The sequence below is a fragment of the Anopheles stephensi genome, chromosome 3, assembly GCF_013141755.1.
Source record: "Anopheles stephensi strain Indian chromosome 3, UCI_ANSTEP_V1.0, whole genome shotgun sequence".
Classification (NCBI taxonomy): Eukaryota; Metazoa; Arthropoda; class Insecta; order Diptera; family Culicidae; genus Anopheles; species Anopheles stephensi.
The window spans coordinates 47249632-47276720 of record NC_050203.1 but is presented as its reverse complement, the minus strand read 5'-3'; the positions used below and the strand labels follow the sequence as shown (position 1 = coordinate 47276720).

General features: G+C 46.9%; 1 protein-coding gene across 23 annotated transcripts in view; it reads left to right on the top strand.

The window, feature by feature from the left end:
- The window catches only part of LOC118508926, a 139557-nt gene that overhangs the window by 57845 nt on the left and 54623 nt on the right, over nt 1–27089 (top strand). For 13 of the 23 annotated variants that reach the window (XM_036048809.1, XM_036048830.1, XM_036048823.1 and 10 more), the window contains exons 4-20: nt 2352–2565; nt 2647–2748; nt 2993–3109; nt 3169–3300; nt 3402–3773; nt 4139–4381; nt 4633–7020; nt 7102–7395; nt 7465–12075; nt 12702–12884; nt 12991–13122; nt 13201–15015; nt 15103–15195; nt 18046–18852; nt 20423–21706; nt 22979–23122; nt 23197–23346. In XM_036048809.1, coding sequence (XP_035904702.1) covers nt 2352–2565; nt 2647–2748; nt 2993–3109; nt 3169–3300; nt 3402–3773; nt 4139–4381; nt 4633–7020; nt 7102–7395; nt 7465–12075; nt 12702–12884; nt 12991–13122; nt 13201–15015; nt 15103–15195; nt 18046–18852; nt 20423–21706; nt 22979–23122; nt 23197–23346 — 13081 coding nt within the window. The remainder of the gene's footprint in view (nt 1–2351; nt 2566–2646; nt 2749–2992; nt 3110–3168; nt 3301–3401; nt 3774–4138; nt 4382–4632; nt 7021–7101; nt 7396–7464; nt 12076–12701; nt 12885–12990; nt 13123–13200; nt 15016–15102; nt 15196–18045; nt 18853–20422; nt 21707–22978; nt 23123–23196; nt 23347–27089) is intronic. The other 10 variants (XM_036048821.1, XM_036048831.1, XM_036048832.1 and 7 more) reach the window with 7 other exon arrangements.

Here is a 27089-nt window from a genome sequence, read left to right as displayed (position 1 = left end):
TTCCTGACGATTTATGACCAAGTTCAAAGGAACACGCCCGTTAACCCGTATTGCACACTAATAGCTAGACACAATCAGGACTTGCACTTTGGAGCGAATGTAAACGTGTAATCTAGAAACATGCATGCCACATCCAGCAACATCTGGAATCGTGTGCTTGAAGTACTAAAACAATCACTGGCCAAGATTAGTTAATGTACATGTTCTTTAATACCTTCACTTAAGCATACACACTATAAAACATCCTCAACATGACACTAACTCTGAGTGTTTCAGAGGTCTGATAATCAATTGGTTATAGCTGTTATACCCGTTCTGCAATAAACAGTAATGTCCATCGAACATGCCTATTGGATAACGTGCTGCAATACTGCTATAGCCGAGAGCCAATCAGAAGGCTCATCTGCACGTAACGAAGGGTATAGATATTGGCGTACGGTACATAACAAAATTATTGCTTGGCTTGTATTTGCTCGAAGCTCATATATAGACGATTAGCGTGCGTTCACTAAGCGATTGAGAGGTCTAAAAATATTGATGAAGTTTGCAAATGGAAGGGCAGCAGTGCAATATAAGCAGCGAAAACTTTGCCCTGTGCATGTACAGCATAATATTAAACACATCTAGTACAACAGCGAATCAATTTAGAGCTCTTAAAGCATAACCAACACTGGGTCTACAACATTCATTTCCAAAATAAAGTATGAGGTCTTCTTTTCCTACACCTTTAGCAATTTGTAAGACTTGCTGTATCATTTCTAGCAACTCGGCATAATCAGAAGCCGCCAATATTAACGCCTCTTGGTGCTGATGGAAGTGTCGAATGATGCTGTCAGGCGAGTGTTAAACTTCGCATTTAGCAAAATAGTACCCTATCATCACCAGCATCGAATTCCAATTATTATCCTTCTACCGTCGACCGTTTCGTCGCATCAACGCTCATCATTACCAACCAGACACGGCAAGGAACCGGGAAATCATCTAGAAACCGGTAACCACGAATGTGTGCGTATGTATTTTGCTAACAAGTTCACTCAGAAACGTTAGCTCGACGCCTTCAGTCTACCGGTCCGAGATAATAGCATAGCATTTTCTAAAGCTGGTGTCTTGTTTTTTTTTGCGATGAATCGATTATGATTTTATGACTCCTCAAACACAATTATCGATCGCTTGCTTGGTGGACCGTTCCTTGCTGGTAAGATCCGTTTTGTGTAACACAAGATTTTACTTAATGTACACCTTATACGATCCCAGGCATCCGCCTAATGTTCGGCCTGATTGTTTCCTGATTCTCGGCCCATACACTATATCTCGACGGTGAGCTGACGCACAGATCAATGCACCCTGACATGAAAGGTTACACTGAACAATTGGGAACATTTCCTCAGTGGCAAGCATTCTCGAGCACTGGATCGAACAAAAATGGATCAAGAATATGCTGTTACAGGTACAGTAGCATGACGGTAATCTTGGAATGATAGGCCTATTTAGATGTCAACTAGAGAAAGCGATCGCGCTGAAGCACCCCTCGCTCGGTCGGTGGTAGCCGTTGAGCTTTCCTATTTTGGCAGTGGTTCAAAATTACAATCGAGGACCCGTTACGGAGTCATGGTACCTAGCAATGTGCCTCGCTTGCTCCGCTACCGGGAGACACCTCTAGGTTGTGAAGCGACCCTACAGTCATTCTACTCGCAGTGATGAACGAACGATCGACGCTTATAGCGGAGCGACCAGATTTTGTACGCGTCATCGTTGTCAGCCCTTTTTCAATGGTTTCGGTATTAGCTGGGTAATTGTTGGAATGTTCTTTACGCACTCTTCGTTCCACGACGGTCAGCACGCCTGAGCCACCCACCGCGTGACTGGGAAACGCATCGTAACACAGCCAAGGTTACCACCAGCACTATTTGTTCGCCCGAATCTGGACAATTCTAGAGATTTTTTTCTGTTCTTTGCTGTAGTCGGATATTAATTTGTGCTTCTACGGTTGCTCAGAACCTTAATGGAATGCCAGCGTAAATTGAAAATTCGTTTGAGGCGCATCTCTGTTCCCGGTGGCGGAGGTAACTTTAACCAAAAAAAACTACACAATCATGCATCTTAAGCTACATAAGTCCCATCGTGGATCGTGGAAAAACCACGCTATACCAATCCAGCAAAGCAATTAGGTTTTGGTAAAAATGCATGTATTTTATTACGGGGCGTTAATTTATTTAAAAATCTGATTCTTCAGCTGCAAAAATATAATATATTACGACCAATACATCACAAAACTGTATAATTATTATTATTATTGTAATGCGCGCCCAGCAACTCTCGTTTAATCTACTCCTTTTTTCTTTTCTTTGCAGACAAACGCACAGCTTTCCGCGTCGCGCAAGCACGTGGGAATATTTGGTTTGAAGCACGAAGTGTTTTTTCTAAACCTTGAGGATGGCTATTTCGGTTGTCAAGTCAATGAATCCACAGACTATCTGCAGCTTTACGAGCTGTCCAAACTTTGTGATGGTACATCGGACTGCTACATGGGCTCCGATGAACTTAGAAATAAGTTAAAGTGTACAAGTAAGTACTTCTTTTGTACCATCCCGATAATAATACTTGCATGGTTAACGTCTTCATTTTCAATAAACTCCCTCTTTTCAGATGATTGTGATAAAGATGGCACAGCTTGCTCGAATGGTGTGTGCTTAGACGGTCTATGCCACTGCAATGATGGTTTTGGCGGCTGTAACTGCCAAGTTCCGGGTATGTAAATTTTCCCTTTTCTGACTGCTTACTATCACCATTTTACCTTATTTTTTATAATTATGTACAGCCTATGTTGTATTTTCTTACGCTCCTTAAGGGTATTTCTGGATACCTTATTGTGGATCAGGACATAAGTGTATTTCCATTGAATACTCTTATAGAAATTGATCTTATGACATCATGTCATGTCATATTGCCCAGTAAGGACAGCTAGTAATTTTTACAATACATTTAATTTCAGATGAAAACGAATGTAAATATCGACCCTGTGACGTTTTCGCCCACTGTACGAACACCCTAGGCAGTTTCACCTGTACGTGCTTCCCTGGCTATCAAGGCGATGGTCTTCACTGTGAAGGTAAGTGAGAGAAAAATGTCTGTTTCGTGGTCAGTGCTAATTGGCTTCATCCCGCACAGATATCGACGAATGTCAGGATCCAAACATTGCCCAGCGATGTGTGGAGAATGCCGAGTGTTGCAACTTACCAGCGCACTTTGTGTGCAAATGCAAACCCGGCTTCGAAGGCGACGGAGAAGAGCGATGTGCAGGTAAGCGATACGGTCAAATTTGCTACAATAATCGAGGATAAGCATCAACGCTTGCAACACAAACCCGCTTACGCGCTTTGTTTTACTCACCTTTCCCACAGATATCAACGAATGCTTGGATCCGCAAGCGTGTGGCCTGAACGCGGAATGTGTCAACCTGCCCGGCAACTACACCTGTCAGTGCCGGGAAGGATTCTATGGCGATCCGTACAACGGGTGTATCGATGTGGATGAATGCGTCCAGCCCGGCGTTTGCGGACCAGGTGCCATATGTACGAACCTTGAGGGCGGTTATCGCTGCGACTGCCCGCAAGGATTCGATGGAGATGCACGCTCGGCTCAGGGTTGTCTCGATTACGACGAGTGCGCACGGTCACCGTGCGGTCGAAATGCGCTTTGCCGAAACGAAGTGGGTAGTTTCAGGTGCGAATGTCAGCAGGGTTTTTCGGGCGATCCAATGACGGACTGTCAAGGTAAGTTCATGGGATGGTCGCATGACACTCGCGTACCGTGCTGGTCAGAACCACTCGGCCAGTGCAGTCGCGAGCTGGTACAACATATCGCTTAACAAACTAACGCATTCGGTATTTGTAACTCTCAATTTGCATTTGTCATAAATCACTGCGCCTGTGGGCCAACACAACACAACACATCAACTCGCCACGGATCATCTCACTTGCGACAACCGACATCACGACGGGCAAATCGGGCACTGGTGCGCCAAACGCCTGCTACTAACTACCGCACACGCCACGGAAAACGTGTTTGCCATATTTGCGTACAATTTTTCCTCACACACCATCCATACACCATCTCGAACCATCGACAACACCGACAGACGTTGACGAGTGTGCTGGTAATCCGTGTGCGGATGGTGCGATTTGCATCAATTCGCCCGGCGGATATCGGTGTAAATGTCCGGCTGGATTGATGGTTACGGACGACGATCAGTGTACGGACATCAACGAATGCGCCAAAGCTAACGCTTGCGGGGAGAACGCCAAATGCATCAACTTTCCCGGATCCTACAAGTGCCTGTGTCCTCAGGGATACGAGGGACGCGGTGAATTGTTTTGCAAAAGTTAGTCTCCCGCTTTCATACTTCATTCATTGCTGCCTATTCCGATGAACGACCGCCAATGGCCGATTGCGCGCATATGCATTCGCGTAAGGTCGATTCGATCAGTAGCATTCGCTGTCGATCATCCGGAAATCTGGCTTACAATTCGCTTCAGCTTCATCTACTAATGTCTTACATTTCGTAACACAAACGCACACCTACACATCACACGAACACACGCACACATACATGATTCTATTTCCACCTTCTAGATGTAAACGAATGCCTTGATAATCCATGCGGGGAAAATGCGATATGCACGGACACGGTGGGAAGCTTTATTTGTTCATGCAAACCAGAATACACCGGAGACCCCTTCCGGGGATGCGTAGATATAGACGAATGCAGTGCATACGAGAAACCGTGCGGCGAGCATGCGATATGCGAGAACGCTGCTCCAGGGTATAATTGTCTCTGCCCACAAGGATACGTGGGTCGGCCGAATGCTAAGGTGGCATGCGAACAGGCCGATGTGAACGTGCTCTGCACGAGTGCCTTCGACTGTACGAACAACGCGGAATGTATCGAGGGTCAGTGCTTCTGTCAGGATGGGTTTGAACCACAAGGTTCAGTGTGTGTCGATATCGATGAGTGTCGTAGTGGCGTAGGCTTTGGCAAGGGACCGAGTGCGGGAGTTTGCGGTCCCTCTGCGGTGTGTGTTAACATACCCGGTTCCTATCGATGTGAGTGTGAAGATGGCTTCATCGGTACACCGCCACGAGTTCCCTGCAAACCGCCGTGCGCTGATGTAAAATGTGGCAAAAATGCTTATTGTAAGGCCGAAGGTCAGGAAGCGTTCTGTATTTGCGATGAGGGATGGACGTTCAATCCTTCAGACATAGCGGCTGGATGCGTCGACATCGACGAGTGTGACCCGTCACAGGGGCCGAACGGGCGCTGTGGCTTAAACACCGTGTGCACGAACCATCCCGGCAGCTACAGTTGCACTTGTCCACCTGGATTTACGGGTGAAGCAACACGCCAATGCCAGGATGTGGACGAGTGTGCCAAGCCCGGTGCGTGCGGTGTCAACGCGCTCTGCAAGAACCTCGAGGGTTCACATCAGTGCAGCTGCCCTCCAGGAACGATTGCCGATCCGGATCCAAGCGTACGCTGCATCAGTATCGTCGTCTGCTCAAAAGATGCGGATTGTCCTGGCAATGCGGTGTGTGATCAACAAAAGCGCTGCCTGTGTCCAGAACCAAATGTAGGCAATGATTGCCGGCATCCTTGCGAGAAGGTCACCTGTGGTCCGAACGCTCACTGTATGCTTGTTCCGGGAGGAGGAGCACAGTGTTTGTGCAGTGAAGGATACACTGGCCTACCGGGCCAGTGCGTAGACATTAACGAATGTGGAGCAAACCCCTGCCCGAGTGGAGCTGTCTGTACGAATCTTCCCGGTGGCTACACGTGCCAGTGTCCTGGAGGAAGTTCGGGTGACCCGTACTCGGGTGGCTGCTCAAAGTCGGCTTTGCATACATGTGGTGAAAACAACCCCTGTCCGGCGGGAGAAAAATGTATCTTGGATGCGTACAGCGGAAACAGTGTGTGCATCTGCGGGCAAGGGTACAAGCGGGATGCAAAGGGCAGTTGTCGCGATGTAGACGAATGTTCCGACGCCTCGAAAGCGGCTTGTGGTGTAAATGCTATTTGCAAGAATTTACCGGGCAGCTACGAATGTCAGTGTCCTGCAGGATTCAACGGAAATCCCTACCAGTCGTGCGATGAATGTCATAGTGCCGAGTGTCGATGCGCAGCTCCGTACAAGCTAATGGACGGTAACTGCGTGCTGGACAGCTGTTCACCGGATGGAAAATGTCCGGGTGGGGCCGAGTGTATCTCAATTACCGGTGGTGTTAGTTACTGTGCCTGTCCTAAAGGGTTCCGTACGCTCGCGAATGGTCACTGCGAAGACATCGATGAGTGTGGTGAAGGACAGCAAGTGTGTGGATACGATGCTATCTGTCTGAACACGATCGGAGGTTTCGAATGCAAATGTCCGCTTGGCTACTCGGGTGATCCATACCAAGGATTGTGTACGCTCGCACAGAAACGCTGCGCAGCCGATCGCGAGTGTGGCGCCAACGAACGCTGTGTCCAACCGGGCGAATGTGTCTGTCCGCCTCCCTACTACATGGACGCGTACGATGGAAATCGCTGCAAAAGCCCTTGCGAGCGGTTCCCGTGCGGTATGAACGCACGTTGCACTCCTTCCGATCCGCCGCAGTGTATGTGCGAGGTCGGTTTCAAGGGAGATCCACTGACCGGATGCATCGATGAGGACGAGTGTGCCAATAGCCCCTGTGCGTATGGGGCGCAATGCATGAACCAACGCGGTGGCTACAAATGCATCTGTCCACCCGGAATGGTGGGTGATGCATACAAAGGGGGGTGCATTTTGGAGCAGGGTTCGGTTAAGAGCCAGTGCCGCAGAAACGAGGACTGCGCTGATACACTAGCCTGTGAACGAGGAACATGCGTCAGTCCGTGTGCAAGTTTGCTTTGCGGAGCGAACGCGTTCTGTGAGCCTGAAAAGCATGCGGCATGGTGCCGTTGTCGTGCCGGTTTCGTCGAAGGACCGAGTGGAGACTGCGTATCACGTAAGTTTGCAACAACCAGCACAATCTTTTTTCTCTTTCGAATGCAGCTAAAATTACTTTTTCCATCCATTCCTTTCACAGAATGTGAAGGCTATATGTGCGGTCAAGGTGCGATGTGTATCGTGTCGAACACGGGACCTACCTGCAAGTGCCCTCCGGGAGAGATGGGCAATCCGTTCCCGGGTGGTTCATGCACCACGGATCAATGTTCCACCAGCCGCCCATGTGCCGATCCTCAAGTGTGCATAAACGGACGATGCAAGCATAAGTGCGACGGTGTGGTTTGCGGTGTAGGTGCGACCTGCGATAGTGCCAGCGGAAAGTGCATCTGCGAACCATATTTCGTCGGCAACCCGGAACTTATTTGTATGCCTCGTAAGTATGCAACATTTTGTCTGCCCACCGTCGAAATTTTAATAATGACGCATTTTTCTTACCCTTTAGCCGTATCATCGCCCGCTTGTGAACCTGCGTGCGGTCAGAATGCACACTGCGAGTACGGTGTTATCCAGAACGTGTGTGTTTGCAACCCAGGAACCTCCGGGAACCCGTACGGATTGTGCGAACCGCAGCAACGCAACATGTGCAGTCGAATGCGCTGCGGAACGAATGCAGAGTGTCGTGAGACGCTCACCTCAGCGGAGTGCATATGTCCGGGCGGTTACAGTGGCAATCCATACGTGGCCTGCCGAGATGTGGATGAATGTTCTGCGCCTGGCGTTTGTGGCGAGGGAGCAATCTGTATTAACTCGGCTGGTAGCTACGATTGCCGATGCGGACCAGGCTACGGAGGCAATCCGTTCGTAATGTGTTCAGCCATCGAAAAGAGTGTCTGCGACAATCCAAGAAGATGTCAGTGCAACAAGAATTTGCAATGCCCACCTGGGTATAGTTGTCAGCGTGGTGTATGCACGAACATGTGTGCAAAGACGAACTGTGGTCCACGCGCTGCATGCGATTCGGGTCGATGCGTCTGCCCGCCTGGCTACACAGGAAATCCGAATGACCTCAAGCAGGGATGCATTCTCGAAGGACAATGCGATAGTGATGCAGACTGTGAAAGTTCCAAGATTTGTTTCCAAACTAGCAAGGGCCTGCGACGGTGTGTTGATGCCTGCAGCAAGGTACAGTGTGGCCCGAACGCGCTCTGTGTGGCCAACGATCATCGTAGCACGTGTATTTGTGCTCCGAGCTATGTAGGAAACCCAGGTGATCTTACGGTAGGCTGCCAGCAGGAAGCAAAGCTGGTAGCTGAATGCAAAACCGACGGCGATTGCAAGTCGGGTCACGTGTGCACTGTTACGGAGAATGGGTTACACGCCTGTGTGAATCCATGTAATGCTGTGGAGTGTGGAGTACACGAGGCCTGCACGGTCAACGAGCTCAAACAACCTGTTTGTCACTGCCAGAATGGTTACCGCTGGAACCCAGTTTCATCGAGCTGCGTTAAGCCATCGATTCCAGACTGTACCACGGATGCGGACTGCCATCAGGTTGCAGCTTGCCGTCCGGATGCTGTCGGGGTGCTGAAGTGTATTGCCGTGTGTACGGAGTTCACTTGCCCACCGAATTCGGTGTGCGTTTCGTCAAACCATCAGGGTAGCTGTCAGTGTCTGCCAGGATACACAGGCAACCCGAACGACCGCAATGGTTGTCGTCCGGAGCAACAAAACACCTGTCTTACTAGCGCGGAGTGTGCTGAATCGGACACGTGTATTTTGCACGAGGGAGCACTTTCTTGTCGACCGGCCTGCGAAGGTGTGCAATGTGGACCGTTCGCACTGTGCATCACCAATAATCATAACGCACAGTGCCAGTGTCCGCCGGGCTCGTACGCTGGCGATCCGTACGATCTTACCAAAGGTTGCCAAACGGTGTCGTGCGTCTACAACCGAGATTGTCCATCGAATCAGCTGTGTAATCGAATGACGCATAGCTGCGTAGATGTCTGCCAGGAGGATACTTGCGGTGAGAATGCAGTTTGCATAGCGGAAAATCATCGTTCGGTTTGCCAGTGTCCGCCGGGCTATCGGGCAAATCCTATCGCCGAGGTAGAATGCTCACAGGTGCGATCGTGCGATCCGAATCCATGCCATCCATCGGCGTCCTGTGAACCGGGACCAGATGGCTACGTCTGCAAATGTCCCGTTGGTCAGATTGGAAATCCGTTAACGGGATGTCGTGATGAAGGAGCCTGCCCTGGAGGCGACAACGAATGCCCTGAAGGAGCTGCCTGTGTCAACGGAAAATGTATCGATCCGTGCGTTAACGCCTGTGGCATAAATTCGCAATGCACGGTTGTTAACCGTGCACCGGTGTGCAGCTGCAAGGCCAAATATGTGCCCGGCGCTACAGGATCGGCTCGGGATGGGTGCGTGCGCTTAAGCAATGGCTGCATGAGCGATCTCGACTGCAACGGAGACGTCTGCCACGGTGGACAGTGCATGGTTGCATGCCGCAACACCAACGACTGTTCAGCAGGAGAACGTTGCCTTAGCAACATTTGTGCCGTTCCCTGTTCTGCCCACAGCCAGTGTACGGAAGGGCAGGCATGTGCAGGCGGCATATGTGTCATTGGTTGTCGTAGTAGCCGGGACTGCAGTGGAACCACAGCCTGTATTGATTTCAAATGTACGGATCCTTGCAAATCGGAAGGAAACGCATGTGGACCAAACGCTCGGTGCTCAAGCGTTGATCATGTACCGCAGTGCTCCTGTCCTGCCGGGTTCGAGGGCAATCCTTCGCCCGAGCAGGGTTGCGTGCGAATACCAACCAACTGTGAGACATCCGCTCAGTGTGTGGCAGGACATATGTGCATCGGCAATCTGTGCAGTTTGCCATGCACGGAAACGACTCCGTGCGCCATCGGAGAACGGTGTCACAACAGCGTGTGCGCGAAGGTGTGCTACACGAACAACAATTGCTTGCCAGGAGAGGTTTGCAGCGAGGCTGGGGTATGTGTGCCGGGATGCGGAACCGATGCTGACTGCCCTTCGCAACGCGTATGTCAGGGAGGAAAGTGCAAGTGTATGAAAGGCTTCATTGGCACTCCTTTCGGATGCGCCGATATTGACGAGTGTTCCGACGAACCATGCCATCCGAGCGCCGTGTGCGAAAACATCCCAGGCTCCTACCGCTGCCAGTGTCCGGAGGGAGCCGTCGGTGATGCCTATGCAAACCCTGGTTGTCGAAAACCGAACCAGTGTCGCAAGGATGCCGATTGCTCTGATGAGTTAGCCTGCATAGGAGGGAAGTGTCGCAGCCCGTGTAGCACCAAACAGTGTGGGCTGAATGCGGAGTGCCAGGTAGTTGGACATCAGGCAGAATGTTTCTGTCCCGCTGGATACTTGGGCGATGCTACGGACAGAGACACCGGTGTGGGTTGCTTCAAGGTGGAATGTGTGCATAACGAGGACTGCGGGGTGGATCGTGCCTGTAGCGAAGAATCGAACCGGTGCATCAATCCCTGCGAACAGATCAACTGTGGCCGGGGAACTTGTCAGATTGTGAATCACGAAGCGACCTGTACCTGTTATCAAGGGTACGCTTTCGTGAATGGCAAATGCGAGGATATCGACGAATGTGCTGAAACGAAGCCAGCGCCCTGCCACGAGAGTGCCGTGTGTGAGAATCTGCCCGGTAATTATCTCTGTTCCTGTCCGGCTGGCCTAGTGGGCGATCCTAACTCCGGCGGCTGCAAGCGGTCTGACGAATGCATCTCTAGCGAAGACTGTCCGAGTGGTGCAGTGTGTATTGATGCACAGTGCAAGAATCCTTGTGCCGAAGAGAATGTATGCGGTGAGAACGCACTCTGTACATTGGTCGGAGACCGTGCCACCTGCGAATGTCCTCCAACAACTCGTGGTAATCCGAAGGTGGCTTGCAGAAAGCTCGAATGCACGACCGCGGACGAGTGTACGGCCGATCGGACATGTATTGGAAATCGCTGCATTGACCCATGCTCGCTGAAAAGTGCGTGCGGAAGCAGCGCCAACTGTGTTACCAAGAACCATTTGGCCATTTGTTCGTGTCAGCCAGGAACGACTGGAAACCCTCTGCTCGGTTGCGTACCGCTTCAGTACTGCAACAACGACCTACAGTGTCCGACCGGGTCGAAGTGCAGCGCTGGCGTGTGCTGTTCCTTGTGTGGCACTAACCGCGACTGTCTGGATGATCAGCTTTGCATACAGGGCGTTTGCCAACCGACCTGTCGATCCAACACAACCTGTCCCGACTTCCAATACTGCCACAACGGCATCTGTACAAAGGAATTTAAATGCCGTGCGGACGATGAGTGCGATGCGGACGAAATGTGCATTACCGATTCGAACGGACGCTCCGAGTGTCGCAATGCATGCAATACTGGGCGTGTGCTGTGTGGCCGTAATGCTGACTGTACTGCGCGCAATCATGTGGCCGAGTGCGAGTGTAAGCAAGGATTTTTCCGTGATTCGGCCGGTGTGTGCCGAAAGGTGGAATGTGCTAGTGATGAAGACTGTTCCTCGGATAAGGTGTGCGATAACCACGCGTGTAAAATTGCCTGCCTTGCTAGTGAAACACCCTGCGGGGCAAATGCGCTGTGTTCGGCCGAAAACCATCGTCAGGTATGCTACTGTCAGCCGGGCTTCACGGGTGATCCGAAGAGTGGCTGCTCGTTGATTGATTTCTGTAAGGAGCGGCCATGTGCACCAAATGCCAAGTGTCGCAACAGCAGAGGTTCCTATCGCTGCTCCTGCCCGACGGGTCTGGTCGGAGATCCCTATCAGGGAGGTTGCAAGAGAGCAGCCGAATGCGAACGCGACAGCGATTGCCCGGATACTGCCGAGTGTGTGCAAGAGAACGGTGAATCGAAGTGTCGCGATGTGTGTGCGAACGTCACATGTGGTCCAAACGCTGAGTGTACAGCCCGAAGCCATAACGCTGACTGCAAGTGTCGAGCACGGTTCGAAGGTGATCCGAAGGATCTCACAAACGGTTGCAAGCCAAAGCCACTGTCTTGCAAGCGCAACAATGATTGTCCGGAAAACTCGTACTGTCATGGACAGATCTGCAAACGTAAGTCAGTTGGGAGGGTGTAAGCGTGTAGAGAAAGCGGCGATCTCGCATGATAAGCCGTTTTATACACTTACTATTGTAAATGATAGGATGTTTTTATTTTACCATATTTATTTGTTGTTTTTTTTCACGAAACCAAAAGCAAGGTACCTTTGAAATGTCCTCTTTATTTACGTTTATTAAAACCAAATATTTTATACTCTCCAATCAATCACGATTATCAATACACAGTCGACACTACAAATTAAAAAAAAAAACAAATCAACAAAACCATTCACTACTAGCACCTCAGTTTAACTAGTTCATTAGTTCATTATCAACTCGCTGAATCTCGCGAACAACACAAAATTCATTTCATGTAATATCAATGCAGCTGCTGCACTTAATACTCAAAAACTTCAGTAACACTAGAATATCATTAACTTTTTAGTAATCACATCCTACCGAGCCTGACTGAAATGTCACGGCGAAAGCATAGTTTTTCAAGTTCATAAAATCGTAGCACAATTGAACCCATTTGCGGATTCCTAAACTTTTCTAATCGTTTAGCACAAACAAATGTATTGCATTTGGGGGTGGTGTGGACCTGAATCTATTCATAACCAAACCAATCTGTTGTCCTATAGCGGCCTGCTCGGAAACCGATGAGTGCAACCAGGATGAGGTATGCTCGAACGGACAGTGCATTAATCCATGTCACGAGGTGAACGCTTGCGGTATGAATGCTGAATGTTTGATGGGTGCTCACACGAAACAGTGCTCCTGTCCTGCAGGATTCACTGGAGAGGCGGCCGTGGAATGTGTACGAGGTAAGCGAACAGCAGCGTTGCAATAGATATTCTAAGAATAATATTGTATAGTGTTTTGATCGTGCATCTGATTATACATAATCTACCTTGTACCACCTTCTTGCAGTGCCAATATCTTGTGCATCCAGTGCAGACTGTGTGGATGGAAGCATCTGCAAGGAATCCATGTGTTTGCCACGCTGTAGAAACGACCAGGAATGTGCATTGAATGAGAAATGTCTGCAGGGCAGTTGTATGCGTAAGCATCAGAGCATAATGTTGATGAGACAAGATGTGATTTTTAACAAACAAAAACAACTTGTATCCTTCCACACAGTGACCTGTCGACTGGATAACGACTGCTTCCTGGGTCACATCTGTCTAACCGGACGTTGTGTTTACGGATGCCACGCTGATAGTGACTGCAGTGCGAGTGAAACCTGTCGCGACAATCGATGCGTCAATCCGTGCTCGGACAATCCTTGCGGACCGAACGCGGCATGCACCGTGGTTAACCATCGTGCCAGTTGCTCCTGCTTCAACGGAATGGTGCCCAGCCCGACGGCAAAGGTCGGGTGTGTGCGCGCCCCAGCCCTGCAATGTACGGAAAATCGCGACTGTGCGGACGGTACGTCCTGCATCGATCGCCTTTGCCGGCCGGTATGTGGCAATGACCAAGGATGCCTCAACAACGAACGTTGCGACGGTGGCACCTGTAAGCCAATTTGCCGCAAGGATGACGATTGTCGTACGGGTGAAATCTGTCAGGGGCAAACCTGCATGATCGGTTGCCGATCGGACAGTGGATGTTCCGATCAGCTAGCCTGCATTGGACAGCAGTGTACCGATCCATGCCAGGAACCGACCGCCTGCGGAACTAATGCCGAATGTGTGGTCATAGCGCACAGAAAACAGTGCAGCTGCCCGGCCGGGTTAGTCGGCGATCCGTTCAATTTGGGTTGCCGGCAGGAGACGCACTTGTGTCAAACGCGCACCGATTGCCCGAAAGGACAGGCTTGCTATGTTGGTACATGTATGCAAACGTGTCGCAACGATCAGAATTGTTTAGCCGATGAACGCTGTGTGCGAGGCACCTGCCGAACTGTGTGCAACAGTGACGGAGCTTGCGGTAACGGACTTATCTGCGAGGGACGCATCTGTCAGGCAGGCTGCCGATCGGACAATCAGTGTGCCAACAATCAGGCCTGCATCAACAAGAAGTGCACGGACCCGTGTGCAACACTGGGACAGTGTGGCTCCTGTTCGGAGTGCACGGTAATCGATCATGGCGTACAGTGCAGCTGCCCGCACGGTTACCTCGGCAATCCGCTACTGTCGTGCAGTCCGCCAGCGGAAAAATGTCACGCCCAATGTGTATGCGATGAGGATGGTATGTACTGCGTGAAGAGCTGTCGTCAGGCGAAGGACTGTGGTTGCGGTCAGACTTGCCATCGGGGCAAATGTCGCACTAAGTGCAACCCAGGCAACTGTCCGGCGGGATTATTGTGCCAGAACGGTGCATGCGTAGCAGGTTGCCGCACGAATGCCGATTGTCCCAGCGATCGGTCCTGCACGAATGGTAAATGTGTGGATCCGTGCGCTGGCGGTAAGGCCTGTGGTAGGAACGCACTTTGTCAAGTGTCGGACCATCGTTCACTGTGCCTGTGCCCCGATGGGTTCCAAGGCGATCCGGCCGTAGGATGTGCACAGTACGAATGCCAGACCAACGATGACTGCGAGCTGGATAAAAAGTGTGCGAGCGGCAAATGTATCAATCCGTGTCTCATACCGGGAGCGTGTGGCTTGAACGCGCAATGTCGGGTCGTCAATCGACAGGCGCAGTGTAGCTGCACGCCCGGCTTTTTCGGCAATGCGCGCCAAGAGTGTCAACCGGTGCAAAAGAACAGCTGTGCTCAGAATCCGTGTGGCGATAATACCGTGTGCCGGGAGGATGAGAACGGTTACGAATGCTCTTGCCAGCCTGGCTGCGTGGGCGATCCTCGGCAGGGGTGCCTGTGTGAGGGTAAGCTCAAGAAGGACGATTGTGAGCAGTACGCTTGCGGCACCAATGCGGTCTGCCGCATGACAGAATGGGGTGCACCGTCCTGCGTGTGCTTACCGACACATCCGCACGGAGATCCGTACATGTCATGTAAGTGTTGTGAATTTAACCTCTCGACAAATGAGAGATTTTTATTGTATTTTGATGTGCATTTATGTCTTATATTTGCTGCAACAGGCACACAAGACGATACTGGTGTCGATTGTAGAACAACGGGCTGCGTAGAGGGAGAGTGTGTTCGTGACGGTACGAAGTTTATTTGCCGCAAAGGTAAGCCTGTTTGCTTTACGTCTTTATCTTCCTTGCCAATTGGTGAACTGACGATTCGAATCGATTCGCTCTAATGTACTGACCAGTATCCTGCCGCATGCGTCCCATTCCTAGTAAGCGAATGTGACGCGTGTGCGGTGGATGCACATTTGTCAGTGCAAGATCACAAAATAAACTCCCAGCACCATCGCTAATAGAACCATTCAATTTCTCAAAGCGACGAAATAACGAAACAATCATGTGATTTTACCTTATCATATAACTTTTAAACCATTAATATGGATAAATTCGTCCAACCAATCGTATTTCAATAACCGATATCTCATCGTTCATTCAACTACAAAAATCAAAACGATTTTTTCCTTCACCATATGTTAACGTATAACAACAGTTTGGTTTACCAAACTAAAACTGTTAGTCGAAAAGTGTATTCAATTGCGTTCATCACTTTAAGGTTTCGAATTATGTTCCTCCCTCTGTTTTATACACCGTTTTGAGTCGGGCCGTTAGGCTGTATTACGGAGCATTTATTTGAGATTGGGTAAAATAAGTTGTCTATATTCGATTGCAGACCTTTGTAGCATTTGAACATTTCAAATTCAGAATGTTATGCAATTTTTTCCGCTTGTATGGCTTGGAAGTTGCTAACGCCATCTCAAACCGCGGGAAGCAGTTTGACAATTTGCAATGGTAATTCTACAACAAACCAAACAAAACAAAACACCGAATCTGAACATACACCCTTTCACCGTACACTTGCGAATGCTACCTTTACTACACACTTTAGGTTAGATTTCTCAACATTTATCGTTACTGTATAAATACCGCAACATTTTTGTTTTATCTACCGCACGAATTATTTTACCAAACTCTTGCATATAAAATTACACCCTATCTGAACCTTACCAAACAAAACAACAACAACAAAAAAATGATTTATTTTTCGGGATTTGTTAAATTAAACGCATTTCTTCTAACTGACAACTACAAAAAACAAACCGATCTATTGTTCAGAATTGTCACTGTCAACATCGCGGTTACCCAATCGGCGCTACATTCACAGTTTACATTTCCATCGGCTACCGTTCTCTCTTGCCCCTCACTGTTCCATGCATTTGTACGATGCAACCAATGCACTTCCCCGCGAGGAACGGATATGAGCGAGAACTGAAAGGGAATCGACATAGCTTTATTTGTTTCTTATTTGAAATTTTTGATAGAAAGTTTTCATCAAACCCTCTTTCTACATAATTATTGGCCCCGTTGATTCTCGCGAAATAAGCCCTCAAAAAAATATTTTACTCATGATTTTAATCCTTCAATGTAAACATGTGTATGCAGCAGTGTATGCATTGCCCCTTGTTCCGGTTAATGTTGAACCTGTTACGATTTAAATTGTACGTAGTGTAATAACGCATTCCCCGTCTAGCGAATGGAGAAGAAATTATTTCAAATGTTTTTGCAAATGCCGTAGCTCTTTATTTTCTTCTATCCTTTTTTTGTTTTGTTTCCTTTATGTTGTTTTGTGTTATGTTTTACTTATCGAACTGCTTCTCGCCAGATTGGGAACTGTGGACGGGACACTTCTCACATATAGTTCACTACTTGCACGTGTTAGGCCTCGGGTTTTGTATGTGTAAACAAATTTAGGTTTATTTCGGGTATTTCACGTTTGTTTCTTTTTTTGTTCATTTTTGCAGTTTTTTTCTATTTCCTTGTTTTACCTTTGATATCAAAACACACACAAAAATATTGGTTTATTTGCACTTGTTTCCAAGTATTCAAATTTATTTTCAGACTTTCATTCACCTTTCCCTTTTTTCCCCTTTTTTGTCCTTGTTTCCTTTCTGTTCACTGTTCTTTACTTTTCCCTCGTAATGCATTTAGCTATTCTAATACAATTTTGGATTGTGATTGATGAAATGTCTATCGCGTTTGTTACTTCTATTTGCTCGTGTGTTTTATCCCGCTTTAACTATAGCTTGTGTACTTATTCTGCATAGCAATGAAGTTGCACTTCATCTGTACATACGAATATTTAATGTACTGTTTTTTTTATACAATTTTTTACGATTCGTTCCACATTTTCGATCGACTACTAGGACAGTGCCGATAAAAATGTTGTCGTATTCATTCTAATTTCGTTCCAAATCCTTAAGCTTCAGAGGTAACACTCGTTAGCGCTACTCTCTGACTGCTTGTAGACTATTTCCCCAATCTCGTCCAAACTTTCGATCCCTCTTCTTTTCTGCTTCCCTTCACCCAAACAAATTCCCCGGGCAGAGCGCATGTGTTGGATGTATTTCTATTGTGAGAACTAAGACCAGCAACCGATAGGATTAGCTACATTGTCCATCGGTTGCTAATCCTCGATACCACAGTTCCTCACGCAAAAACGCGTCTATCTGGTACGTCGAAGGCTGCAGCAAACAGAACACTAGTCTGTAATAGTATTTTGAAATAATTTCTCAACATTTCCATTCTCGCATGGCGAAGGCGAAGGTCTGTGAGAGAAAAGTTTAAATATTGCGTGTCGTGAGTCTATGTAACAGGATTGCATCAACGGCTTGGTCCATGCATCTGCTTCAAACCGAACGATACGTTGACGATCTCTTAGGATTGTAAGAAATTTCGTTTCTATCGGTTTGGCCATGCTCGTCGGTTACCAGCGGCAACATTTTTAGGCAGCAGAATCTCATTACGACCTTTCACGACAAGGACTGCCCTTTCCATCCACCCAAAACGGACACATGACTATCGTCGACCACATGTTAGCGTACAGCATATATCTGCCAAAAGCACACCACTTACCACCAACAATCCACTTATCATCACCAACTACACCTCTAGACGAATCCTGTGCGAACGATTTACAATGCGCCAATGATAAGGCTTGCATCGGAGGCAAATGCTCCGATCCGTGCTCGCTGCGAGGTGCATGCGGTGACAATGCACTCTGCCAAACGGTACTGCACAGACCACGATGCTCGTGCCCGAGCTGCTACATCGGACGACCGAACGTCGAATGCAAACCGGATCCCAAATGCGAAGAAGTGACCACCCCAAGACCAAATGACCCGAAGATAGTTTCGGTGGCATGCGAGACAAACGACGACTGCCACGAAAGCCTGCGCTGCGACGCCAGCGGCCAGTGCAGCGATCCGTGCACGGTACCATCACCGTTTGTATGCGACGCCAACAAGAAATGTGTCTCGCGCCGTCATCGGCCCAGCTGCGTTTGTACGCACGGTTTCATCGTGAATGACAGTGGCGAGCTCGTATGCGCGCCGGAAAAGCGCGAATGCTTCGGCGACGACGGTTGCGCCTCGAACATGGCCTGCCTCGAAGGTCGTTGCCTGAACCCATGCTTTGCCAATGGTAAGCGCAGCGCTCCCTGTCCGGACGACAAGGCTTGCGTAGTGGTGGACCACAGGCCGACGTGCGTTTGCATGAAGGACTGCAGTCCATCGCTGTCGATCTGCTTGCGCGACACCGGTTGTCCGGATGAGCTGGCCTGCCGCAATTACCAGTGCGTCAATCCGTGCGAGACGACCACTTGTGCCGAAGACACGCCATGTTATGTCGAAGATCACAAACCAATCTGTAAATTCTGCCCGCCCGGCTTCGTTAAAGATGTACGACATGGATGTTTGAAAGGTAACATGAACACAACCCAAACCACTCTCTTCTCTCTGTTTCTGTTCGTTTAGTGGCGATTAGCGCATTGATCCATAGTCGACCTTCTTCTTTTCCGAATCATTTCCGCTACATTTGTCTTCCTATTCCTCGTCTCTGTATCTCTGCGAATAAGATTGGGCAAGAATGGAATGGTACCCGAAATTCTTACTACACTATCGAACTTCTGATTTTGTTCCAAAACGCAACTCTACACTTCCACTCACTGCTTCTTCTGTACCGTATTGTTTCCAGTCGCTCGTTACATATTCATTATCTTATGTCCTATCACTTAACTTCTTGTTTCACTCATCATTACCTCCGAGAGAGTTTTCGCTAGTACTTTGACGATAATACGTCAATGAATGGATTTTTTTTACTTATAGTTGTACAATATTGCTTTTCGATACATAGTTTCATTGCCACACATTTGTCCAAAAATAAGTTAAATTTCTCTACTTGATCTCCGAGACTTTTCTATACCGGTCCTTTATGTTTTCTGCTATCCTTATTTATCTGCTATCAGCCTTCTTCTTATCAGAATTGTTATTAACAGTGGATATACAACACTGTTCGAAGCTAGGTTTCAATGTTCAATGGAACAGAACAAGCTTCGTTAAACATGTTGCAGCACACATCGAACTTGCTATACATTACGGTCAATGTTGAAAGTGATGCACAAACATTCACACACGCTCATGCCTTTCATCAGTCTCGTGATATCCTTCAATCCTGACATATCCTTATCCCACACTTCAAACATCTTGTACAAAAACATGTTCATTTCTCTCTCTCTCTCTCACTCTCTCTTATCTCACACAACTTCGGCGTAAAACCACGTTGAAGGGTTGAACAACCAAGCTACCAACAGTTGTCAAACGCAATTGAAATCAAGTTATCTATTAGTCTTAAACGCTGATAGCATTCTCAAGCGATACATTTCTTTCATCTATCTTCTTCAACATGCTGTTAGACCATCGTTACAGCATATCATAATCGTGTTTTTGTCGATCTGTCTGTCTGTCCGTCTGTTTCTGTCTCACTGTTTGTCTCTCTGTATACCTGTCCTCTCATATGCAATTACTCTTCTTTCTTTCTGTCGCTGTTTACTGTACTGTACTATACGCTTACATCTCGCATTATGTGTTAAAAGTTGTACTCTAATGCTACTAGTACCAATTACAATCATGTCAACGATGCATGTATTTGTATATAATCACTGTTACTTGGCATAACCATAGCCGATAATTAATAATGCCATTTCTTCAATATTCGTGGCCATTCTTATCGTGCTCTTTTTACCAGTAGCAACTGAAATACTGTACTGTTGCGTTCTGCCTCCCTTTCACTTGATATACAATCGTTTTGTGTTTTCTTCCTGAATCCCTCAAGTATAATCTTTCCTGCCCTCTATCGTTCTGTCATTCTCTTTCTTCCATTCAATTCTCAATTGTGTTAAAATGTAAAAACGTGTACATTATTTACATACTGATTATAATTATACGTATTGACTTGTAACCTCACACAAACTACTTAAACCTTACTTTCACAGCTGTTGAAAAAGATGAAGGAGAAAAAACTCATGACATGAAGAATGTCAACTGTTCGGAGCACTCCGACTGCGGCGAAAAATTGCACTGTTTTGTCGGCCTTTGTGTTGATCCTTGTAGGTCTGGTTGTGGTGAACGGGCTATTTGCACAGTGAAAGCACACCTTCCTATTTGTGCCTGTCCTGCAGGTTACACCGGGGACGCATCTAAACGGTGTTTACCTTTGGACGGCATTAAGAGTAACACTTCTGTCACGCTGATGCCTGAAGGTATGACTGAATATCCTGAGGAGTACTATGAGGGACACAAAATTGATCGATCAGATGAATTTACCACAGTCGAAACTGACACCACTATCATAATGAACGAGCCAACCACATCAAGCACATTGGCATCAGAGGATGATTATACGACGTTATCTTTGAACACCAAACAAAACGAATCGAAGGGTAATGTTGCTAGCACAACTTCGCAGGATGTTGACAATGGCGACGAGGGTAAGGAAACACTCGAATCCTTTTCGACCATTCAGCCAAACACTGAACACTTTAATGCTCTAACCACGTCAGAGCCATACACGTCTACGAGTCCTGCAGAAGCCACTACATCTGAGACTACCCTTGATATGAACTTGTCCACCTCCACGATTCTTCCGAAAACGAACCAATCAACAGCAAAACCGAACAGTCACGTGGATACGCTGACAAAGCAGGATCGTAAATCAACCGATTTGGAGGATACGGACCAGCAACCAACAATAACGACACCGATCGATGAATATTTTGTGGAACTATCCTCCACTTCCAAGCATTACGAGTTCATGCAAAACAGTGAGGCCACTGTTACTCCTTTAGGAAGGAAAACAAGTACTACTAGCATGACTACTTCAGACGATATCACTACCACCACAGAACAGTACCTGTTGGATGATCGGAGTTTACCGCTCTCAACATACGGGTATGATGGTGAGGATTACATAGACGAAGAAAGCACATCGACGACAGCAACAATTGAAACAACTGTGCTGGCTTCAAACACAACCAAACCGTACGATACCCTCCCATCAGGGACAACAGCGGAGCCAATTATTGAAATCATCCAGTGTCGCACAGAACAAGATTGCCGTTCAAACGAAACCTGCGTTGGTAACATCTGCATCGATCCGTGTGCTCAATTCAATCCTTGCCCTCAGGATGTTCCTTGTCAAACCTTAAATCATGCTCCTATGTGCTTGTGCAATAGCGATACCGATACCGGTTACAGCGTTGATTGTATGAAAAAATCAGGTAATATATTTCAAACCAACACCAAATCATCCAACGCAACCAACTATCTTTCCTGTTTAGTAGACAGCCTGTTCGATTCGGTTCGTGGATTGTAAGCGGTAATCTTGCGAATATTACAACTTTTCCGTCATTTCCTTTTTCAACCCTGCATTATTTCTATGTATTTGTGTACCTCTGCATGTCTTGCACGCTAGATGAGTTTGAATCTATCAATCGCAATCACCTGCATGCCAAAGAATCATCCTTGACCAAGGCTAGGCTGAAAACTACACCAACGCATAGCCGAAGTTGATTGGAACCCGTATATGTGATGCGATTTCATGTTCTTCCTCAATCCATCACGTTCTTCGTAGTGTTGCTAGGTACCAACAAAACAGAGACTCTGCTTTACAGTTGTCCTGTTCTGTAGTGTTCAACACAATTAGGAACCTTTCCTGCCTATTCTGTTCTATATCTTTTCCACTGACTGCGATCATGCTCACTGCCATGATGCTGCAGTATCCCACTATTCCAGTAGACTCTATCATTCCTCGATTCGAAGATTTACTGCGAACGTTTAAGCTTTGCTGGTGCTGCACTGCTGATCCACGTACCGATAAAAACAGGTGTTTGTCTGGTTAGAGTTGAAGAAAACCATACAATTGATCTGGCATGAACTTAGCAATGCTCTCATTATCGTACTTTGAATCATCTCTCTTTACCGTCATGGGCCTAGCGTATTGCTATACGGAATTTGTGTCATCCAATGGCTCCCACACAAAGACATCACTTTACTGCAGAACGGACCACTGCAGCCGCATGATAAACTCTCCTGAGATCAGAGTTCCATAATTTTATCCTTCATCGTCGGAAACAAATAAATAGTGAAAACCGTAGTGTCGTAGTGTATTTATTGGGAAATAGTTGATGTACTTGTGTAGTTCAATTTATGTCGACTGCTCTATTATGCATGTATTTGTATTTGGTGTATTTACGATTTCGGTTGAATATATTCTGGTATTGCATAGCATATTTAACTTACGGTGGCGGTAGAAGTTTGCAAACCTAATTGCTAAATGGCCTTACTTTACGTTGCACTGGGTTGGGTTTAGCTTAAGGCTTATCTATGTTTGAAAAAATTGCAATCATATTATAGGAATGGTATGTTCTTTCAATTTGTACGGCTTATTCAATCTCGATTATTAGAGATTCAATAATCCACATCGAAATGGAATTTTAGATTTTGAGCTGATGTCATTTCTTTAACTAATGCATTTCCTCTATAACTTCCAGAATTAGGATGTAAACATAGCAACGAGTGTCCATTGGAAAGATCGTGCATCAACGGAATTTGCGTTGACCCATGTCGATCTGGCAATCCTTGCGATGTTGGAGAAGAATGTGAAGTACAAAATCACGAAACAGTTTGTGTAAAACGTACGTATTTACTTGTGTTTAATTAAAATGTATCGTAATGTTTTAAAATTAATTTTGTTTCTTTTAACTCCCAGTATGCCAATGTGAGAAGGCAGCAGACTGCGGAAGTGGACAACTGTGCGATGGATGCAACTGTGTGCAAAAGGATACCGATCGTACAACTGGTTGTGAGCATTGTCCACCAGGCATTCCATGTGACCCAATTACTGGAGGTTGCGTCAAGGGTAAGTATTTGAAACAACCTGAATTCGCATCGACATTTGCGCCAATCCATGTTCCACAATTACCATGTCTTCATCCGACACTACGAAGCGTAAACTCTCACACCTCCTCCTCTTCGTACTATGGATGGTTTTTGACCATTCAATATTTAGATACATACGTTTTCGATACTTTAGCCTCATTTCTAGTTCCATTCTTAGTTAGCTAGTTCGAATCCCACTTTACTTCTGGCTTGCTTATATTCTGTCGCTATGCTTATGTATTGGAATCTCTACAAGAAATGTTCATCGTGATCGTAAGTTTCGGCATAATAACATTTTCACTAAAAGGCAATTTGCTTTACTAATTTCAATTTTCAATAATCCAAACAGCACTCCACTATTACTGCACTAGATTTAACTCCACACGGTAGTGATATCTACATAAAAAAAACCTTAACAGAATTATCATAATTACACCTTAACATATTACACACAAATCATATTAAAAAAAGCCATAAAATCACACATTTCACAAATACAACAACATCCAATGAAAATGTGTACATATAAACTTCAAATTAAGAAATAATTTTGTTTTGTTTTATACCTCAAAAAATGAATAACACAGACCCACACACAACCACCAACACTTATCCAGATGTAAATAGCACAGAAACAAATATATTTGTCGAAGGAGGGCATACGCAAACGGTTAACAACGTAACAATCACAGCAATAACAACGCCTTTGCCTGAAAGTGATATGGAGCATCTAACAATTGATTCAAGCGATCTTACAAACGCTCGGAATGCAACAACTGAAAATAATATTGAACAAACAACCGAAGCTGAAACACTAATCGCAAATCAAACAATCGCCACCGAAACAATTACCCAAACAACCGTAACCCAACCAAACAGTACAGCCGACCTATACAACACGTCACTGGACATAAATCAACAAACAACTATTTCACTGACAAACACCACTAGACAAATGACTATTGACTCAGGAGTAACGACCACCATGAGAACAACTTGGCCTTATTTAATGCACACAACAATGAATAATTCGGAACGAAATCTTCAAAACACTACACCTCCGCAACATGATACAGACACCACACGATCGTATACTACAACTGATTCTTCGGATCAGTCTTCCACCCGTGGTGATCGAACAACTACAGCTGCTAGCTTTGATACAACAACTCTCTATCCTGACGAGCGCACAACTCAACATGATACAGACGCCACACGATCGTATACTACAACTGATTCCTCGGATCAGTCTACCACCCGTGGTGATCGAACAACTACAGCTACCAGCTTTGATACAACAACTCTCTATCCTGACGAGCGCACAACTCAACATGATACAGACGCCACACGATCGTATACTACAACCGATTCTTCGGATCAGTCTACCACCCGTGGTGATCGAACAACTACAGCTGCTAGCTTTGATACAACAACTCTCTATCCTGACGAGCGCACAACTCAACATGATACAGACGCCACACGATCGTATACTACAACTGATCTTTCGGATCAGTCTACCACCCGTGGTGATCGAACAACTACAGCAGCCAGCTTTGATACAACAACTCTTTATCCTGACGAGCGCACAACTCAACATGATACAGACGTCACACGATCGTATACTACAACTGATTCCTCGGATCAGTCTACCACCCGTGGTGATCGAACCACTACAGCTGCTAGCTTTGATACAACAACTCTCTATCCTGACGAGCGCACAACTCAACATGATACAGACGCCACACGATCGTATACTACAACTGATCTTTCGGATCAGTCTACCACCCGTAGTGATCGAACAACTACAGCAACCAGCTTTGATACAACAACTCTCTATCCTGACGAGCGCACAACTCAACATGATATAGACGCCACACGATCGTATACTACAACTGATTCTTCGGATCAGTCTACCACGCGTGGTGATCGAACAACTACAGCAGCTAGCTTTGATACAACAACTCTCTATCCTGACGAGCGTACAACTCAACATGACACTACAACTGATTCTTCGGATCAGTCTACCACCCGTGGTGATCGAACAACTACAGCAGCCAGCTTTGATACAACAACTCTCTATCCTGACGAGCGCACAACTCAACATGATACAGACGCCACACGATCGTATACTACAACTGATTCTTCGGATCAGTCTACCACCCGTGGGAATCGAACAACTACAGCTGCTAGCTTTGATACAACAACTCTCTATCCTGACGAGCGCACAACTCAACATGATACAGACGCCACACGATCGTATACTGCAACTGATTCCTCGGATCAGTCTTCCACCCGTGGTGATCGAACAACTACAGCAGCTAGCTTTGATACAACAACTCTCTATCCAGGCGAGCGCACAACTCAACATGATACAGACGCCACACGATCGTATACTACAACTGATTCTTCGGATCAGTCTACCACCCGTGGTGATCGAACAACTACAGCAGCTAGCTTTGATACAACAACTCTCTATCCTCATGAGCGCACAACTCAACATGATACAGACGCCACACGATCGTATACTACAACTGATTCTTCGGATCAGTCTACCACGCGTGGTGATCGAACAACTACAGCAGCCAGCTTTGATACAACAACTCTCTATCCTGACGAGCGCACAACTCAACATGATACAGACGCCACACGGTCGTATACTACAACTGATTCTTCGGATCAGTCTACCACGCGTGGTGATCGAACAACTACAGCAGCCAGCTTTGATACAACAACTCTCTATCCTGACGAGCGCACAACTCAACATGATACAGACGCCACACGGTCGTATACTACAACTGATTCTTCGGATCAATCTACCACCCGTGGTGATCGAACAACTACAGCTGCCGGCTTTGATACAACAACTCTCTATCCTGACGAGCGCACAACTCAACATGATACAGACGCCACACGATCGTATACTACAACTGATTCCTCGGATCAGTCTACCACCCGTGGTGATCGAACAACTACAGCAGCCAGCTTTGATACAACAACTCTCTATCCTGACGAGCGCATAACTCAACATGATACAGACCTCACACGATCGTATACTACAACTGATTCTTCGGATCAGTCTACCACCCGTGGTGATCGAACAACTACAGCTGCCAGCTTTGATACAACAACTCTCTATCCTGACGAGCGCACAACTCAACATGATACAGACGCCACACGATCGTATACTACAACTGATTCTTCGGATCAGTCTACCACCCGTGGTGATCGAACAACTACAGCAGCCAGCTTTGATACAACAACTCTCTATCCTGACGAGCGCACAACGCAACATGATACAGACGCCACACGATCGTATACTACAACTGATTCTTCGGATCAGTTTACCACCCGTGGTGATCGAGCAACTACAGCTGCTAGCTTTGATACAACAACTCTCTATCCTGACGAGCGCACAACTCAACATGATACAGACGCCACACGATCGTATACTACAACTGATTCTTCGGATCAGTCTACCACCCGTGGTGATCGAACAACTACAGCAGCCAGCTTTGATACAACAACTCTCTATCCTGACGAGCGCACAACTCAACATGATACAGACGCCACACGATCGTATACTACAACTGATTCTTCGGGTCAGTCTACCACCCGTGGTGATCGAACAACTACAGCAGCCAGCTTTGATACAACAACTCTCTATCCTGATGAGCGCCCAACTCAACATGATACAGACGCCACACGATCGTATACTACAACTGA